Raw genomic sequence first — 20,957 nt, forward strand, 5'->3', positions numbered from 1 at the left:
AAGCAAACGGATTGTGGAGGCAGAGGACCTTGAACTCGCCCAACTCTATGGCGAACCCAGCATTCAAAAGGCACAACCGAGTAAATTGGGGAAATTTCGCAAGGATATGTAAGTAATGTCAAGTATTGTTACAGACTCTTTAAGATACAAATAGGCGTCGTTCATTTTTTGGAAGAGCAGTTTTTATGTTCCAAATAAATATTTTATTCATGAAACTATTTTCACTTCGTTCATTCCGCTTATTAGAACACAATGAATATGTTTTCGTAACTTTTATTGCTAGTTGCAAGAAAAATTTTACCATCAAAAGTACTCAATCGCTTATACAAGTGCTATTTTAGATTGGTTCGTTTCGATATCTTCTGTGCGCTTTTTCGTTACATTCCTAACAATAAGTGCGCCAATTACACCGAAACGATTCACTCTAAAATAGAACTTTTATGAGCGATTGTCTATTTTCGATGGTAAAAATTCTCTTGCATTTAGCAATATTTTGATCATAATAATTGCTTTTGAATATTACAGTTTAGGTGGCAAAATGTCAAAAACATTTAATGTGCTCTGACCAGGCAATAAACACATTCTTCATCTTGTCCATTAAAAACAAATTTCAGGTGTGGCTTTGAGACTCTAGAAGTGAAGGCCGTCTACTGGCCTTACCCGTTATTATTAAATTGCGAAACTAGAAGACTCGACTAAAATGATATTCGACTTCTCAGTTAGCCTCGAGGGGAGAGACTGTTGGAGTCAATAGCAATGAATCGTAACACTAGCCCCGCAATTGTCCTGAACACTAACAGTTGGTTGCGAGGTCTGTCAAACAAAACAGCAAAGGCCATCTTTCGCTGGAATGTACCGCTAAGACTTTTTTGCTTGACACTCGGCTCAACTATGTATCTTTTTCTTTTGATGGCACAGAAGAATGTAATCATTACGTGTTTTCAAGTGCAAGCACTGTGCTATAATCGATCAGGCATACATTACAGTAACTTACGCCAATTAATAATTGATATAGTTCATGTTTGGACATCGCCCTTGCCAAGGCGAAGCTGTTGAATTTTGCAATCAGCTGTGTAAATGCTCGTGTTATACACAACTGCCTAGCCATTAAGTCAGCTGCCCTATAAAGTGAGGCTTCACACCACGGGGTGTGATGGGCTTATGAAACCGATTCGGTCATGGAATAAACAGTGCGTGCTCCAGTTTCGGTACGATCCATAAACACGAAAAGCTGTTTGTCTGCTGTTTTATGACTATTGGCAAACGTCTAAACATTAAGTTTAGAAGCGCTTAAAAAGATGCTTTGGACACTATGTTAAAACTCACAAGAAGATGCATGCAAGTCGCTAAATAGAAAAAAAAAACTTTTTAATTTAATTCATGTAGTCGAGCAGCTTTATCTATTATTTCATTTGATAATAGCAAAATTTGAACAAATTTCACAATCAACCGACAGTACTTCTCCGAAAGGGTCACAGGTTGGCGTCCTTATGTAAGCTGAACCATAATCAAAATTAAGCCCATTGAGACAATTTGCTTGTGTTCGGTTCGCTGGTTTTCAGCGCAGGTCTAAGCTAAGTAATACGCTTGTTTGCCCATATGTTCAACCATAAATCCAGTTAAATGAGCGTTAGTGTTCATTGTACAACAGTTTCTTTGAAACCTTGGGTGAATCTATTGCAAAATTGAAATCCGCCGTGGATAATAATAGCAAGCAGATATTAATCGTGATGAATAGCAAGCAGATATTAATCGTGATGTCGAAATTGATCGTAATTGTCATATAGCTTACACTAACAAAGAAAGTAAGAGTAAGTTTAATTACATCTCTACCTTTGATGTGAGTTAACACGGCAGCAAAATGCTCAACGTAATGTAACCATTATCCGGCACCTTGCAAAATTACTGAACCATTGATAGTCAGATTTGCATCCTATGATCAGTGCCGTATTTAGAGGTAGATTTTCCGCCTTAGATCTTGAGTCATTTTCGATGTTTGAATTTTTTTTTTGGCTCTGTAACGATCTAAGGAGGAATAGCTTTTTATTTTCCGGATATTTGCCTAATTCAGCTCGTACGTCCCTATTGTTCACGACGTACAAGAGTTGATAAAAATGACATAAACTTGATCTTGATATTCAACTACACAGTTTCCAGATGACTGCCATTATGCACAGATCGTTGTCAGGTATCACTAACTCTACCGGGTAGAGCAGAAAAGCGAAAATGCATATCATGCGCTAACCATAGTGCGATTGTCATGTTCAAAGAAACACGGGAAAAGCTCGAGTCGGAATCAGCTGATTAAATTTCTTCTCAGTTTATGCGCGAATGAATTGCTTATTCTCCAGCCGGTGCTGTCTGACCCGCCAGTTGTGTTGTGAAGCTGCAGATGCAACTCGCCCCCCTTTCGGCGATAAAAAAAAATCGTTGACTCGTGGGCGCTCGTGCGGCATTCAGTCGGTCAGCCAGTTATGGGCAAGGTAAGATCCAAGAAGCAGGAAACAAAACGAATGCAGCGGCGTTAATATTACGTTGCAGAAAATATATTGTGCAACCAGATCATTGCAATTCGGTATCATAATTAGCTACGCAGTCGACGGAACAGTGTGCAGCTGCATCTGAAACAGACCAGCGAACATCTTTCTACCGGATTGTATTCGATATTTTGTACTAATTTCTCAACTGTTGGTTCTCTATGGGTAAACGGGAAATCACGCGCGATGTGCGATGGAAATTCGTTGTACCTTATTAGGAATGCTATGCCGCGTTAATGTTGGTTTGTGGGTAGTAGAGTAATATGAATTAATGCACAATGGTATTGTAATATTTATTGCGACGTAGTCAAAAATATCTACACCAATTCAACTGCAATGAAGTTGGTAAAAAGCTGGTGAAAATGGTATGATTTAATTATCCAACTGCAACTATGTTATGCCGACCCAATTTGTCTCCAGCAGTACAAATTATAAAGAGATTTGCGAAGATTAGATGAACAGCTCTTTTAGTCGTTTGCGTCAACACCCCCATTAACAACTAATACCTGAATGTGTACATTCCAAAAAATGTAACTCGAAGAATCTATTTCCAACTCCGACGATATATTGACAGATATTTGGGAGTCGTAATGCAAAAATCTACGTGTACTCGGTGCGTCTTCCCAACAAACATTTTTGTTGATTTGTAGCTTATTTAACCCTTGTATAGCTAATTACCGGATAACAAGCGCTTGATAAGCTGTTATTCAACAAGAATATTTGTTGGGTTGCTGCTTGGGTTGTACCTCTGATTCAACAATTGTACAGTTAATTAGCGTGGAACAAACGCTCAATATGCTATTATCCAACAACAAACAAATTCTTATAGATTTATGTAGCCAATTTTTAACTTATTCTGTCTTACATTTTTTGTCTTATTTACTTTTTTGAAAGTTTACTACCCTGATTGTTCTTTTCCACTTCTGCGTCTGTGTTTTAACGCCAAGCTAATTATCTCTTTCTTGCTTTCAAATATCTGTAGTTTTCCTTAGCCTATTAGGTACTCGAATTGTCCTTTCTAGCTTCTAACGAGCTTCGTACGTCAGGCCATTATCACTCTCTAGTACTTGCCCTGGCAAATATATGCAAGTTTTTGAAGACTGGTAGCCCGAAGGACCTGCTTCCGTCGCAATGATATCTAAACAGCCATTTGGATCACTACACTGGACCCCCGTTCGTTTGAACGATTCCTCATGCAAACTAACGGGGTTCGTTTTTCATTTGAACAACTAGCAACCCTAAATATGCTAAAACTTGTATGAATTGGCCGCCCTGCTCTTTGTTATTGTTTTGGTGGTTTGATTTAGTCCAAGCAGCGAATATGTTATTCTCCGATCGGATTTCTATCGTAATCGTTGGGAAACGAAATGTGCAACTGATTAAACTAGGATTAAACAAGCTAGATCAGTACAAACAAATCGTGTTTATGTGCATTGTCTGCGAAAGCAAATGATGCCATATTGAGAATGACATTTGAACCATTTTTAATTTGCACATCGTGCAAACCAGCGGGGTTCAAATTAAAAAGTGTTCAGTTTAAAAACGGTCAAACGAACGGGGGTCCACGGTTAGTGGCGATATGCATGCGTTCAAAACTGAACTGTCTATTGTATGTCAGACGTGGCAGAGCCAGCAAAGTTCAATGGCTTAACTACAGAGAACAGATTAACAGGCTCGAAGAAAGCAATCGATTTTTTGTGTGTAAAATCTGCCGGTGGCGCCCTCCATGTATAGTTTGCCAAACGCATAAAAAAATATGCATGCACCGTTACCAATATTACTTTGTGCTGGAGTTACATAGTAGCGTTTTTAAGTTTTAGTTTGCCACTTACAGCTCGAGGGGTGGTTCAGGGTATGAAATGGGGAAGGCAAATGAGGAGCGTCCAATATAGCTCTAGCCATCCCAAGCCCCTACCTAGCGCCTCCACGTGGCAATACCTGGTAATACTCTATTGAGTAGCCAAGCTAGGAGGTGCGATGCTGGGTGGTTCCCGGCTGCCTGGTCTCAAAACCGCGGTTTTGGGCAGACGACGGAGCCACACAGCCTAGCTAATAGGCTATTTTAATTATTTTTTGACGTAGGACTACGTCTTTGTTTACTATACTGGGACTGGGTAGCACTTTGTGAAAATGAAAATAGAAGTGTAACGTTGGAATGAAAGATTTCAAATGCTAATAACTACTAAACTACTGAACGAAACTGAACAATTTATATCTCGTTGGATAGATAGAATGACCAGCAATTTTATGGGGGGAGCTAGAGACCAATTTTAAGGAGGGCATAAGAGGGGGGGCTCCCATACAAATGAGAGACAAATTCCCTCAAAACTCGAGAACTAATCAAGCAAATGGAACCAAATTTGGCGTGTGGAGGTTTCAGAAGGCAGGATTTTTTTTCTATGGTGTACTGAGACCCTTTCCCTTTCTAAGAGGGGGGTGGGACTTCCATGCAAATGAAATACAAATTTCTTCATAACTCTAGAACTAACCAAGCAAATGGAACCAAATTTGGCATTGGCATGTGGTGGTTTCAGAAGGCAAGAATTTTTTCTATTGTGTATTGAGCCCCTCCCTTCTTTAGGAGGGGGTGGCTCCCATACAAATAATATACAAATTTCTTCATAACTCAAGCATTAATCAAGCAAAAGAAACCAAATTTGGCATGTGGGGGTTTTTGGAGGTAAAATTTCTTTCTATGGTGTACTGAGACCCCTTCTACTTCTAAGAGGGGGGACTCCCACATAAATGAAACCCAAATTTCCTCATAACTCGAGAACTAATCAAGCAAATGGAACCAAATTTGACATGGGGTTATTGGATGAGGATAAGGACGCTCATACAAATAAAACAGACGTTTTTGCGCATGAGCCATATTTTCTGCTATGTAACAAGCAGTAAGCTGTAAAAGTAGTAAAACATTTTCGGAACAAAAGACAGTGAATCGACGCCGTTAACTTACGTGCCTGTTGCCATTCATGTCACATGAGAAGGACATTCGAATGGCACATCATATTTGCGATGAACGTGCTTTGGCTTTAATGTTATTTGTAACCAATGGCCCTTTTAAAGGCCACAAGCGAGTTAAAGTAAGACTATTGAAACATGCCAAACTACGCATAATCGTATTCAATACAATAATCTGCGGGCTGCTCATTCATTGCCATTTCAAACTCTATGATGCACACAAGTGATTTTTAAAAGAAATCTCTATGCCTGATTGGTTGCAGGCCTTGTACTTATGAACCCCCGTCCACGTATTTTCAAAGCGACCATTGCAATCAATAAAGAATTGAATTTAAATATTTCATTCTTCTCTTTTAAAAATTCAATTAAACAATGACACTAACAGATTCTTATAAACATACATATGCCATAAGTGCAGTTTACATTAGTCCTTGATCTAATGATCTGATATAGTCCTACGTCACCCTTTCGTACAACCCTTAGGGCTTGTAGTTTTTCGTTTTAGCTTATCAAGCATCTCCTGATATATAGTAAAAACTTTGACCAAAACGAATCTTAATACTGCACATGAATACCAGAATGAAAAATGAAATTAACTATTAGAAGCACTTACGGAACCTCAAAGGACGCTACTCTATTCCATACGAAGGACTGCTGGTGAGATTGTTCTATTTTTACCATATATACCGCATTTCATTTCAATATCATATTGTTGACAGTATTATTATTGATATCATAAATGTGGAAGGCTGGATGATGGAGTGGATTGCCAACCTGAATCCTTAAGGTCTGAAGCAAATATGGCACTTCTCAATTCAAAACAAACAAATCATCACGTGGGTTAAAGTTGGTACAGCGAAATTGATTATTACATGGAAGGATCCTAATGCTGGAAGGCGACTCTTATAACCCCGGAATGCGCACAAGTGCCTACTACTACTACTACTACTACTACTACTACTACTACTACTACTACTACTACTACTACTACTACTACTACTACTACTACTACTACTACTACTACTACTACTACTACTACTACTACTACTACTACTACTACTACTACTACTACTACTACTACTACTACTACTACTACTACTACTACTACTACTACTACTACTACTACTACTACTACTACTACTACTACTACTACTACTACTACTACTACTACTACTACTACTACTACTACTACTACTACTACTACTACTACTACTACTACTACTACTACTACTACTACTACTACTACTACTACTACTACTACTACTACTACTACTACTACTACTACTACTACTACTACTACTACTACTACTACTACTACTACTACTACTACTACTACTACTACTACTACTACTACTACTACTACTACTACTACTACTACTACTACTACTACTACTACTACTACTACTACTACTACTACTACTACTACTACTACTACTACTACTACTACTACTACTACTACTACTACTACTACTACTACTACTACTACTACTACTACTACTACTACTACTACTACTACTACTACTACTACTACTACTACTACTACTACTACTACTACTACTACTACTACTACTACTACTACTACTACTACTACTACTACTACTACTACTACTACTACTACTACTACTACTACTACTACTACTACTACTACTACTACTACTACTACTACTACTACTACTACTACTACTACTACTACTACTACTACTACTACTACTACTACTACTACTACTACTACTACTACTACTACTACTACTACTACTACTACTACTACTACTACTACTACTACTACTACTACTACTACTACTACTACTACTACTACTACTACTACTACTACTACTACTACTACTACTACTACTACTACTACTACTACTACTACTACTACTACTACTACTACTACTACTACTACTACTACTACTACTACTACTACTACTACTACTACTACTACTACTACTACTACTACTACTACTACTACTACTACTACTACTACTACTACTACTACTACTACTACTACTACTACTACTACTACTACTACTACTACTACTACTACTACTACTACTACTACTACTACTACTACTACTACTACTACTACTACTACTACTACTACTACTACTACTACTACTACTACTACTACTACTACAGCTCGAGGGTTGGTTCAGCGTAGAATTACTCGTTAGTTACATAAAAACCTTTTACACACTTCTCGTCAATTACCTGGTAGTCTGTTCTCTGTGGCTTAACTACGCACAGCGGCTTGAAGCGACGACACTATGCCAACACCTCTCGATAATAGTTAGTACAGAACCTGCACAGCTATTAAGGAAACTGCGGGGGGGGGGGCTCCGTAGCCGCAAGGTCACCGACTCTGCTTTGACAAGCGAGTGGTCGTGAGTTCGAATCTTTGTAGAATCAAGCCATTCGATGTCAAGTGACTTTAGCATGGGTTTATTCTCAGGCCCCTCCATATATCCTTCCTTCATGCTGAATTCTTTATATTTATCCACTGAAACCTCCTGACAGTGCAAATGTCCCTCCTATAGTCAAGTGTACTGGTCAGAGGTACGAGTCCTCGCCAGGGACGGCTATAATATGGGATAGTACTGGCAGCGAGGAATAAGCGGGTAAAGTTGATCAAGCTTTGAAGGAAGGGTAAACCCCAATACACGCAAGCACGCATACAATTTAAAATAAGCATATCGCTCACTCAATAGCGATTATAGCAAAAAGAAATGCAGTGCAGGTCATACAGCAAACACCCGGGCGGTATCACAACAGATCAACTATACAGGTCGCAGTAATGAGTCCACACATGAAAAAAAAGAATTAAGAATTGGTGTTCTGATGACATTTCGCTCAACTAAATCGTACGTCGCCTTTAAGTCTGTGATGGCGAACTTGCAAGTTGAATTCTCGGATTTTGTATACCATCTCTGGTATACAAGGTGAACAATTTCTCAACAAAAAATTAACGCGCAACGTCGTGCAGTCGTAAAAGGTTGGTTTTGCGAATTATCGGACGACGTCCGTCCAAAGAATGCATTGGTGACGTGACTAATTAGTAATGATATCCATGCGCGTATTCTAAATATCAAGTACAGAAAATAGAGTAAATAGAAAGCATTTTCTTTTCTATTCTTATACCTTAATGTTAATACGGGTTAAAGTTACTTTAATAAGAAGTATGAATAAGAGGCATGGCGTCTAAAACATTGTGTAACATTAAATCGCGTATTTAGACTCACTTCAGCGAAGGAGTCTAAGTAGGGTTCAGAAATTATTTCTTTTCTACACAACAAACTAAGAGGTTAGGCTGCGTAAACGAAAGTAATTTAATTCGTTTACCTTGCGTTGCCTCTAGTGAATTTTTTTTGCTCGACGATAACATTAAAAAATGTTAAATTATTATGTGGTGTAGAAATTTACGCACGCAGCATCATGCGGTTGTATAACCACCAAGAAATTACATATCATCTAAAATGTGATTGGCAGATAAAATATTATTACAACACATGTAATTATGATACTATCTGCTATCTGTGCAATACAGCATTCTTTACATTTCTTGTGTTGCACCAAATACGAGGCAACCTACCGCTGAGAAAAGTAAAAGTACCCCATTTCTTCTGACCAACTAACTTGCCTATGTGTTTATAGCTTCATTACACACCTCCGCCCGCCGTTGCCGGTTGGTTCGTTGAAATCGTAGCAGTAATAACAGTAAACCTAGAGTATGACGACTCCTAATCTGGTAAAAGTCTGCGTATTGCGCAACGGCTTGCTCTCTTCGTTGTAAGCAGGCCACCTATTTCCACATCGCGTGAAAAACCTATCATTGCAAACCCTGAACCTGTTTTCAAACTCGTCAGCCACCGACTGCTGCTACCCTGCAAAGTACTTCCTTAGCTAGGATAGGTACAGCCTACAACTTTGCTCGCCTTACAGGTAGGTCTTAGACTGAAGAGCTATGGTGTTCACCTGTAATTTATTCGGTTGAACAAATCCTGTTCCCAGAGCGTCGACATAATGGCCTAGATATGTCGCCGGAAAAACTCTACTCCAACGGGCAGCCACCATAGCGGATTGATCCGTTGCAATTAAACGCCCTGCCGGTAGCAGACCCGCACGGCACTCGCGTCGTCGTAAAAGACATCGACGACAACGATCACGATTATGCAATTGGGGAAAAGAGAGTAAAAGCAGCGATTGCATTCATTTTTCTCATTACTTTTATTTTCACCAGCTTGTTAACCGGTGTAATCATCGGTAACCGCATTTTCCTGGCCAGCCTTCCGTGCTGAGATCAGATGCTTGCACATTCGTTCGCGTTCGCCGCGAATGACGTATCGCCCCATGTGTGATGCAGCTGCATCATGGAGCAACAGCTAGGTGCTTACTGCTTAGCGAATGGTTCGATGCAGTCACTGGCACGGGAGGAAAAGATATTCATGCTCGTTATCACCAAAAGCTTCCTCAGGATGACACATGACAGGCGCATGGTTTTATTTCTCAATCAGCTCGAACGGGTTTTGGGTTGATTTAGATGATAAATCCAGCGAGTTAGATTGCATCACAGATTTGTTGCTGGTTTTAGTTGAATATGTTTTCTTTTTCGCACTATGGAAAAATATGATGGTAATGCTAATATGGGAAAAATATAAAACGTTGCTTTTTGAGACGGTTGAGAATATAGAAAGGGGGTGGAGATATTAACGGGATGAAGATTAGGCTCCAAAAATGGGATAAAATGAAAACCCGTAATTTTCAAAGCCGAAGCATCCTTGTTGTAACTGTCGTCGAACACGACATTTCTCTTGCCGGTCCAGCCAAGCGTAAAAAACGATGCTAATCTTTCTCAGATTATATGAATTTTGTCTAAAAAGATTAGATTTCAACGGATTATTCTCATTTGGTTTAGGACCAAGCACAACTATCTGTAAACAGGAAACAACATCCCGGTGCGTGTTTTCCAAACAAAATTCATCTAACAATTTATTTTTCTGTCTCGAAAACTAGTACCATTTTCTCTCTTTCTCTTGCTCTACCTCTACTGCTCTTAAGAGGCATGCATTTTTCTCGGAGCGTGCGAAAAACATCAAAATAATCGGCTCAAGTGTAGCCGCTTGTACCTCTGCTTCCTCTACTAGGGGCATGAGTAGCGCCCGCGAAAAGCTTCAACCGAGCTGAGCGGGTACGGTAAGCCAAGAGGCGAACCTCCCCCAGCCAGCCCAGCCCAGCCTAGCCAACCCAACGAGCACATTGAGCTAAGTGGCAGCGCTGGCAGGCACTGATGTCGGCGCGTGGGGCTTTTAATCTATATAAGAAGGATAGAATGAACGATCGGTGCGATTATTTACATGTCTCCAGTGAAATGTGATGGACGTTTGCTTCGTGAACTGATTCGACTGTGACTTGGAAAACTGAACGGTGCCAGTGATATTGGATACAATTTTCTCTGCCCCAAGCAGCGCTAGGAAGCGCCTGATCACTCACTGATTGGATCACGTGTAGTCGGGGTTCATTTCAAAAGGGGCTGTTGTTAGAGTGTGCTTAAGTGTGGTTTATTGCTTTTATTTAACAACAACACAGCAGTGCTCAGGAAGTTGAATCATTTGTATCACGGCGGGCGAAATTGTGCGGTAATAAGGAAAACAGTGGATGCTGAATCGCAAGATGAAGTTTTTACTTCTGGTAATTGAATGGATTTCATTGTAATAGACAACAAAATATGCTTCTAATGTTCGACGAAAAACAAACAGCGATTGCAAGGTTTTAATGATGTAATTTTCGTACGGTGGATTGTTGATTGGCAATTGGTGCCGAATAGTGAAAAGGAAATCGATTCAAATGGCTGCAAAACGAGTCCGGCAACGTTTTGCCGTTGTTTTGAATGAAAGATGCTGAAACTAGGTTAATTGTCAATATTGAATATCGAATATTGAACCGGGTGGCCTCTGCGGCATCATTAGACAATTGCATTAATTTTTGACAGTGTTTGGTGACCGAAAGTGTTATAACGCTCGAGCTTCGGTATGAACAAAAAAATAATTTTTATGAGTAAGATAGATTACATTTCACTGTCATGGATAAAAATTATATTGTATCGCTCTTTTTATATTCTGATTGGTTTTTGCATTGTAACAATTGCTATTGCTAGTATCCTACGAATTTTCCTAGTAAATGCAGGCTTTCTGCCAAAGCATTTCGGTTATGTGGTTTGCGATTACAGTCAACTTTTGCTAATTGCACTAAGCTCTTAGCGTTTAGTGAAAGACTTTCGTTAATTGGGCTGAGATGTCAAAACCGAGGGATATATTGATTGTTTTTGTCGAAATCGTCGCAGAAAGTTTTATAAAAATATACACTTATATTAAATACAGAATCAAAGTGGAACCCAGTATTTTCATTGTTGAAATTTAGTTCTAGATTGTTTAACAAGTAAATAGCTGAATTTCATGCTACAATGTTAATATATATTGGCATTTTGAACTGTTTCACCGTGATGCTAAAAATAGGAGGATCAAGTTCATAAGGGATCAGAAACGATATGATGCAATTGTGTTCCATTCAATTAATTTTAATATTTTGCTATATAAATTATTTTCCACACTTAAAAGAACTATATTCAAGAGCCCCTCGGAAGAAAAAATACGCTGTCAGAAATGACGTTTGACTTCGTTTTAGATGGGCTATAGCCCAATTAACTGGAGCCCGATTAAAACGTAGCCCAGTTAAAGATAGCCCAACGAACGAAAGTTGACTGTACTATATAGACGCATTCCATTCATGGAACATAATGATTCTAAAAATTTTCGCTGATCCGGATAAATACACCTCGATAATTCTTGACGCCTGCTATAAAACAGAAATTCGCGTTATCGGGCGGTGTTGCTACCGAACGTAGTCAGTCGAGTTTCTTTAAATAATTAGTTTATTAGACTAGTATGCAATTATTTCGGTAAAAATTCAGGGTATTGATGGTCTCTCCTCCGAAAACGAATTAAACGTAGGTTTATTTAGGTTTAACGACATTAGAACCAAAACTATTTTCAAAGTCGAATTGTGGTTCAGTATGATTTGTGTTTGTTCTGGTTACAGTTCAATTTTGGTCCGGAAATCAGAAATTGTCTGGATGCAAAATTTTTCAGTTGTAAGTGTTGGTATTTTTCTAAACATCAACTCCAACGACCCACTGAATAGTTGCTAAGTTGGTCGCAGAAAAAACAGAGGAAGTTTTTGTTTTAAACTAAATATCAGATCAATAACGAAAGATTAAAAAATATTGATAATGATCTCATTAAATTGAGTTACATCAGCACTTCCAATTGAATCCAAAATAGATCAAATCGATCCAGCTGCTGTGGAGAAACGTTGTCTAATAGAGGGTCAGGGTCGCACATTCATCAAATTATGAATTTCGAAACTCTTTGAATTATGTACCCAGCAGATAAATTGCTCGCGAGTAAAAATAACCATTGGCGTAACTAGGGGGGGTTAATCCACTCGTGTGGTCTAATTTTCTCATACACGCGAACTTATTCTGACGAATACGACGGCGTAAGCATTCGCTTTAAAACTCCCGCTCTTGTTTCTTCATGCATTGCAGCGAATTTTTGCGAGTCTGTATTTAGCTAACAGCTCCAGTCGTCGCTTGTCGTTGCAGCCCGATCTGCTGATACCGATTACCCACGACGGCTCGCACTCCCGCCCGTGAGTAGAATTGAGGGCGAACATGAAGAAGAAACAGTAATGAAAAATTTGTATCCCAGTGCGCCACCAGCCTCACGGGCAGCCCGCGAGTTTTTTTTTTGACTCGGGAAGAAGCTATGCAGAAAGACGAAGTAAGGATGCGCGTGCGCGACTGTGTGAGTGGCAGAATGTCTGCACACAGCACCGGCGGCTGTTTCTTTTACGCCTGCGTGTGTGGCGTAAACGTTGAATGCTATGTTTCTCATACTCTTTCGCGTGTAAGTATACATGGTTGACTTCTCGCTCGATTCACAACATTGCTTCACGTACTGTTTCAGCCATCGCCATAGATGTTGTGCCGATAATGTCTATGTAATCGGTAAGGCAGACAAATCGACCAGATTTGTTTAAGATTGTACTCCGCGTGTTAATATCCGGTCGGTTCAAAACACTTTGTAGTGCTATTTTGAATTTCCGATAGCTTTTTCGGTCGATGGTCTATGGTGGTCATATGCAACTTTGAAGTCAACGAACAAATAGTCAGTGTTGCGAGGCCCGTACTCGTGTGGTCAAATTTTCTTACACGCGCGTTCTCGTTCTAACGAACACACTTGCATGATAATCTCTTTTGGGCTTTCTTTCAAATTTTCTCATGCACTTCGACGAGTTTTTCGACTAAGCTATTAGCCACGGTCGTCGCTCTCGCTCGTCACTGCATGTCAGCAGGTAATAGCTCATCGCTCGTGAGGCTCCGTACTCTTTCCCGCATGTGTAAGCGAGGGTGTAAGACAAAGAAAAAAATTTGTATCCATATATCCTTGTTCACCGCTCGCACTCAAGGGCTGTTGGTCTCGTGAACGGGCTGTTTAGAAAGACGCTATGAAGCTGTGCGCTCAAGAGTGTGTAGGAAGCAGAATGTATGCATACAGCGTCAGCAGTTGCTTGTCGTACGCTTGCGTCAGTGAAGTGAGCGATGGATGCTATGCTTCTCACACTAGCTCGCGTAACAATGGGCATCGTTTGCTTCTCTTACGATTTGCAACGTTGCATGAAAAGTCTGTATTCACTCGGTACCCAGTGTAAACAAGTGATCAATTTTTCTGGTCCCACACAATAAGATCCGCTCCGATGCCATCTTTCCCAGTCGATTTATTGTTATCTTCAGCTGCTTGAGGACGCCATTATCTTTTATTGTTAACATTATTGTTGGGGCTGGTGTCTCTTCCATCGAAATTGCTGTCTCCAGCGCTATAGTTCTCATCTCGGGTGCTATTCAGGTGTTCATCGAAGCACTGACACCTATCGGTCACGTCACGATCGTCCGTCACGATGCTGCCATTCTTACCCCGACACATTTCAGCTCGTGGCACAAAGTCTTGGCGGGATGCACACAGTTTCTGGTAGAATTTTCACGTTTCCTGAGAACGTTGTAGCGGCACCAACTCTAATACTCCTGTTTTTCCATACTGCGCTTTTTCTCTCGAATGATTTGGGTTCGCTTCATCACCTTCTGTCTTTGTCTTTCCACGTTCTGACGAGTGACAATGCGCATCTCTTCCTCGCCGACCATTCTCTTAAACTCATTGTCATGACAGATGTTTCGTTGACCGCGCCACGTGTCCAAAATGCTCTCTGCTACACTCACTGTTAATAACTGTTTCGGTGGTATACCAACAGTGCTCGAGAGGGGCTTCGTCTAGTCTACCGGCAAGGCAAGTTACAGCGAGTTGCGTGGGATTTAATCAAGGCTTCAAATGTTTTTCACAACGGAGAGTTCTAGGCGCGTCTTAACCATCACTAGGTACTGGTCCGAGCCAACGCTATCGTATCGTATCGTTGAGCCTTCTCAGCACGTCTCTTGCAGTGCTACGCGCTACGTTGTACTTGCGGTTCTTCAATACAAAGCACTAGAGTGTGCCCTTACGAGTTGAAAGACCGGTAGTTCTACGTCCCGAGTTTCCAATCCGCGGTCCGTTTTCGTCGCATGAGTCTATTCCGATGGTTCTAGTCCGAATTTTCTTATCCTTTGTTCATTGCATACATTGATTTTTCATGGATGTAGCTTGCAAGGCCTGCGGCACCAACAACCTGTCTCGCATTTTAAGAATTGACCCTTCTTTATCGACAGACTTCGCAACCGACTGTAGAGCATAGGACGATTACGAGGCTGATGCAACGATCTTATTGAATCTAGGCAACAGCGCCGATTCGAACAAATGACGACTGGCTTGTTACATTAGCAGCATTCCTTGCCAACTAACGCAGCTAACTGGGAGGTGATAAGCCGGAGAACCAACAATGATCGAATGAGCTCTCGTTCTCTATCAGCGTACGATCCTGGTTTCCTCCTGAGTTGCTTATCCGATCTCCATTGAGGTTACTCGTCTATCTCGACTAGTACCACGATGCTGGTTCATTACTTTTCATTTCTATTTTAATTCCCGACATTCTAATTTGTGAAATACGCTATTCGAACTGCAAAACAATAAACAATTTAAATACAACTTTCACAACATTTCTCTCTTCATTCCATCATTGCAGCTGGCATTATGCCTCTTTAGTGCCATTCTACAATCCCACGCGCAGCCGGTGAAGGTTAGCAAACCGAAAGCTCTGACTGCGGGCCGTGACGAGCGCGTGTTCGGTGCTGCATCGAGCTCCACTACGGAAGCCACCCCGGCACAGAAGGATGCCGGCAAGTCTCAGTACCGGATACGTGTTGTTCCCCAGGAGCAGGACGAGTTTGAAAAACTGTTGGATTTTTTCGCAGCTGGGGAGATCGATTCGCCCGGCGGGTCAGCAGAATCTCCCCAAAAGACATCATACGGCTCCTATAGCCCCCGACAGGATGATCTAACCGAACCGCTGCTTCCGCCGCCCGTAGAGCAGAAGGAACCGAATTACTACGCTGAAAAACCAAAGAAAACTAAGGGAAAGAAATACATCCCCAATCAGAAACTAGTTAACATTAAAAACTACGAAAACGTGGAAAAGATTGAAAATGATAAGTCTAAACTAAATAGCGAACAGGGAGAAATCGACGAAGAATATTTCTTGGATGGACTAGATCTGGATAAGCTGCTGGCTTCGGCGTGGTTAACGCAAGCTGATGCCGATAAGGAAGCGACTGGAGCACCTAAGAAACTCAAGCTGAACACCGGGGAATTCTTTCCCAGCAATCAACGACGGATGGACGAAAATACCAGGAGACTGCCGAGTGAAAATGAAGGTGCTCGTGTTGATTTTCAACTGCATGGCCATAAAGGTCCAACCAGTTATGCGTATGGATATGACACGGGTAAAGGGTAAAGGTGGCTTGCATTGTGATACTAATGGTGGCACGATGGTGTATGTGGTGTTTGGTAGCAATTTGTGGCATGCTGGTATTTCGAGCTAATAGACAATTTCAACGAACTTCATTCCATTATTATTTATTCCTCACAGGAAGAATCGGCAGTTTCACGTAGAAGAACGGGACAATGACGGGAACGTACAAGGTCATTATGGTTACGTTATGAAAAATGGAAAGCTCCGTATCGTGAAATACAGTTCATCACCTGAGAAAGGCTTTCGGATCGAGAATTGAGCGTGTGTACTCTTCTAGTTATTTATTTTTATTGTATTGTACAAATTCGAATAAAGACACTGTTTATACTAAATCTTTAAACAACTATTATTTTGATTTTTTCGAGAGATTGTAATATTGTTTTTCAATATCGTCCAGCAAACCGGACGCCCCGAAACGAAACAGTTCCGGTGTTAACCATTCATCACCCAAAGTTTCCTGAATCATTATTATCCAAGCTACAGCATCCTTGACCGTGCGAACACCACCGGCCGGTTTGAGGCCAATTTTCTTGCCGGTTAATCTATAGAACTCCTGGATGGCACGAATCATCACCAATCCTACGGGTAATGTAGCATTGACGGCCTCCTTACCGGTTGAAGTTTTAATGAAATCCGAACCAGCCATCATTGCCACCATCGATGCCTTGTAGACCTACAACAAACAAATTATTAATTGGAAGGAACTAGTTGAAAACCTAAACGGCATCTTACATTAACCATAGTTCCGCATTCTCCTATGCCCAGGATAGTTTTCAAATGTGCCTTATCACCGCAAGCTTTCCGCATGCTGACGATTTCATCGTATAGTTGTGCCCAATCGTTCCGCAGTACAAGACTTCGGTCAACAACGATGTCGATTTCGGTTGCACCCTGCCCGATGGCATATTCGATTTCCTGCAGTCGAGAATGCAGAGGATATTGCCCGGAAGGAAAACCGGTCGCAACTGAAAAGTGCGATTTAGCTTAGTGCACTGAACTTTATCTATTTTTGGTTGGAGTCAGATACTGGTGATACTAGTACGTTATTGCAGAGTTAGCATATCAAGAAAATTCTGGCTTGAATAAATCAGCGCGAATGAAGACCAAGATACTTGAAGGTTTCCACTTTCCAAACCATTTCGAAGGTAATTTTGTTTATTTGTTTGTTATAAATCATCTGACAAAGAGTCTTAATAATATAATTGAAATGAACTGGTTCTAGCGAATCTATTGATCAAGTTAAAAAGAGCCCAAGGTTATCCGGTGAAACTGTTTACAAGCATCAAAGAGGGTCTCAGTATACGTTATGATGTGCGAAAGTTCATAATAGATCAGCTTCAGAGAATCTTTTTCACCGTTGGGCACTTTTACCACCAGTAAGGCCTTTTGTAGTTCGTTCGAATGTGTCTAGTCCAAGTAAACGGCAACGATCCAGATAAGGTGGCAAGGCACGCTAAGGCAGCCCCGTCAAATCTCTGTACACAATCAATTCGCAAGTTCCATACGAGTTAATGCGGAGTCCAAACCATGCAAACATTTTCGAGTATACGACGTGTTCAAGGTTTTTAGGGACCAAGGATCCTTGAAGTTCCGTTCTATTTTGGCGATGAATCCAAGTTGTTTATTTGTTCTTGACACAATGCCGTTCGGTGCCTGTCAAATGCCATCTTTCGGTCCAAGATAACACCAAGCTCATTAACGTATTCAACTTTGCTTAACACTAGCCGATTAAAGGCGTATTCGAAGGGAGTAGGTGTCATTGAAAAATATAATGGTTAGAGGGTACCCCAGATTTGTTTGAAAATACAGATGAAAAGTCCGATCCACGCTTCACTTGTAAAACTATGTCACACAAGAACGATTTCACTTTTTAGCGTAAAATTTAAGCAAGCAGGATGTCGCAATTAACTCGATCGAATGCTGCTTTTAGCACTGCATCCAACTTTTTACGACCTACTATACCGTCGGCCGGCATAATGCATGTTCGTATTATTTGAATTCAGTGTGACCCGAAGCGGAGACCATATTGATGACTACATAAAACCCCATGACTTTTAACCCTTTATAAGGCCGTGGCAACTACGCGTGGAATTAACACAAACTTTAGCGAAACACAATGTTAACATTCGGTAGAACCCATTTATATTCTTTTTGATGAGAAAATTGCTGAAAAACTTGAAAAAATTGGTGGCAATATAGTTGCCACTGCCCGTCTAGCGCAAAATGTTGGTGGCAATATGTTTGCCACTGCCCGTCTGGTGCAAAACGTTGGTGGCAATATAGTTGCCACTGCCTGTTTAGAGCAAAACATTGGTGGCAACATAGTTGCCGCTGCCTGTCTGGTGTAAAACGTTGGTGGCAATATTTTTGCCAACCTCTCGCAGGATCACTTTTAAGAAACTGATCAAGAGCTACCATTTAAATCTACAACTATACGAAGTATTCATTAACATTTAGCTTTTTTTGCTGGAAAAATTGCTGGAAAACTTGAAAAAATTGGTGGCAATATAGTTGCCACTGCCCGTCTAGCGCAAAACGTTGGTGGCAATATGTTTGCCGCTGCCCGTTAAGCCCAAAAAACATGTTCTCGAATATTGGTTCTAAGTTTTTGGATAAATCCACATAATCTATTACAAAACGCCGTAAACTGAATATTACCATCCAAAAAGTTTCCAATTTAATGGTTTTTCTACGAATTTAAACCAAATTTACTGTTGACACTCAAAAACCAAGACTTGTTTTCATAAAAGTGGTTCGTAAATTACCATTTTTACAAATTCAGCGATTTAAAAACATTGAGAATGTTGCCAAAGGCTATCAGAACATATTGAGTACATAATATGCTAAAACGATATTGTTAGAAAAGCAAAAACAATGTTTTTCGTTGGTGGCAATATAGTTGCCACTGCCTTATAAAGGGTTAAAAACTTTCTCTTTCTGCTTATCAAGTTTTTCGAGTACTTTGCTTAGCACTGATAAAGTAGATATAGATAAGTTACCACAATGGATCAAAATAATGGTCGCAGTGGTCAAATCTTCCGACAAAAAAAAAGTAGATATTGGTCTGTAACTACTGACCTACGTTGTATCATCAAGCTTGTGGGATAACTTTTACAATCACAGGAAAATTATCCGCACCGTAGCGAATGCATAGTTGAAGATATTTCGTAACGAAACAGAAAAAACATTGTGTTAAATTTGATAAATAACGCTGGAACTTCATCCGGACCAATACAATTTATACAATACAATCAATACAATTTTTTGCTTCAAGTCTTGAAAAAAATTCAAGTCAAACTAGTTTACCTCACGGGAGCTATTCATAGTCGATGTTAGCCCCAGGTTAACCAAACAAAAATATTCCGTTCTCCGTCCTTTTAGACGCATGATGCGAAACACATAGAATTTCTGATACATTGATGTCAACATTCTGTTAATCTAGGTATTAGGAAATAAAGTTATACGCGTCCAAAAACTGACCACTTTTTCACTTTTCATATTTGGATTTTGCATCCCTACCTCACCGGGAGATTACTACATCAAGATATAAAACGCGCGAGAATTACACGAATAAAATCAAAATAAGTTGATAAATAGAAACGCCTGTCATCCTCCCACCTCGGAACAGCGTGCTACTACCAAATCTTTTTTATGAGTAGTCAATAAACGAGTTGTTTGTTGTTGAACATTTCTGTCCGTAAGTATTGTTTCATTCATTGGCCTCTTTGTACTCCCGATGGTAATATTTACTTGTGGAAACTTACCTGCCGCGATTTGAATTTCGTCCAATTTCTCCAATGTCTTGAGTGATTCGTGTGCATCACCTACTCTGCTAGGATACACACAAACGGCAGCCGTGTGAATCTTGCCGTACAACTTCGGATCCGTTAGCCTTTCCGGAAACGGATAGGCAGCTCGGAAACATAATCGTTCCACATTTGCCCTTGTATCATCGCCGCTGAGTGTTGTCAGGTCCGTCAGGCTGAGTGCTTTCAGTGTCCACTTTAGCAACTCAGCCGACGATTGCCGTTTGATAAGCGAAGATGTTAGCAGGTCAACCGAACGTTCGACGCTGCGTAGATTAACGTAAACTTTTTCGAGGCATGACGCATCTGGAAATCGTTGCGGTAGAATAAAGGTTTTTAAACTTTTGCAATAAAAGAACGCTTACCAAATGGTATTTCTTGGTTAACAATCATGATATTCTGTCCTTCGAGGTAGTTTATTTGTACTAAAATATGGAATGTTGTTCTGCCAGCTACCAGGTTCTACCGAGTAAGTACTGATAACAATTGATAACAATCACCTGCACCGCAACACAGTACACAGCACAACTGCACAACGCACGCAAAACAGAAGAAAGGAAGAAACAAAACCGATTTCTTTCGGATTCGTGGATAGAAATATGCTGTCAGATTGGCAGTGCTGCTAGCTTCTTAACAAAATAGG

General features: G+C 40.4%; 2 protein-coding genes across 8 annotated transcripts; one reads left to right on the forward strand and one right to left on the reverse strand.

Annotated features, from left to right (window-relative positions):
- Positions 1–2,418: 2,418 nt before the first annotated feature.
- LOC128741301 (uncharacterized) lies at positions 2,419–16,848 on the forward strand. Of its 7 annotated transcripts, none has more exons than XM_053837015.1 (3): positions 2,419–2,483; positions 15,723–16,486; positions 16,626–16,848. In XM_053837015.1, exons 1-3 carry the CDS (start codon positions 2,475–2,477, stop codon positions 16,765–16,767), a joined length of 915 nt encoding a protein of 304 aa, XP_053692990.1. In that variant the 5' UTR covers positions 2,419–2,474; the 3' UTR covers positions 16,768–16,848. The 7 variants fall into 7 exon arrangements, 6 of the variants coding, with proteins under 6 accessions (XP_053692990.1, XP_053692991.1, XP_053692989.1 ...); XR_008412207.1 differs by lacking the exon at positions 2,419–2,483 and adding an exon at positions 10,812–11,183 and having other exon boundaries at positions 15,723–16,564; positions 16,626–16,740; XM_053837016.1 differs by lacking the exon at positions 2,419–2,483 and adding an exon at positions 10,812–11,183 and having other exon boundaries at positions 15,723–16,462.
- LOC128741303 (deoxyribose-phosphate aldolase) lies at positions 16,781–20,863 on the reverse strand. The gene is made up of 4 exons (XM_053837020.1): positions 20,680–20,863; positions 20,273–20,620; positions 17,241–17,473; positions 16,781–17,181 (listed from the first exon to the last, which is right to left on the reverse strand). Exons 1-4 carry the CDS (start codon positions 20,705–20,707, stop codon positions 16,855–16,857), a joined length of 936 nt encoding a protein of 311 aa, XP_053692995.1. The 5' UTR covers positions 20,708–20,863; the 3' UTR covers positions 16,781–16,854.
- Between the last annotated feature and the right edge of the window lie 94 nt (positions 20,864–20,957).

Source organism: Sabethes cyaneus, chromosome 3 (genome assembly GCF_943734655.1).
Source record: "Sabethes cyaneus chromosome 3, idSabCyanKW18_F2, whole genome shotgun sequence".
Taxonomy (NCBI): domain Eukaryota; kingdom Metazoa; phylum Arthropoda; class Insecta; order Diptera; family Culicidae; genus Sabethes; species Sabethes cyaneus.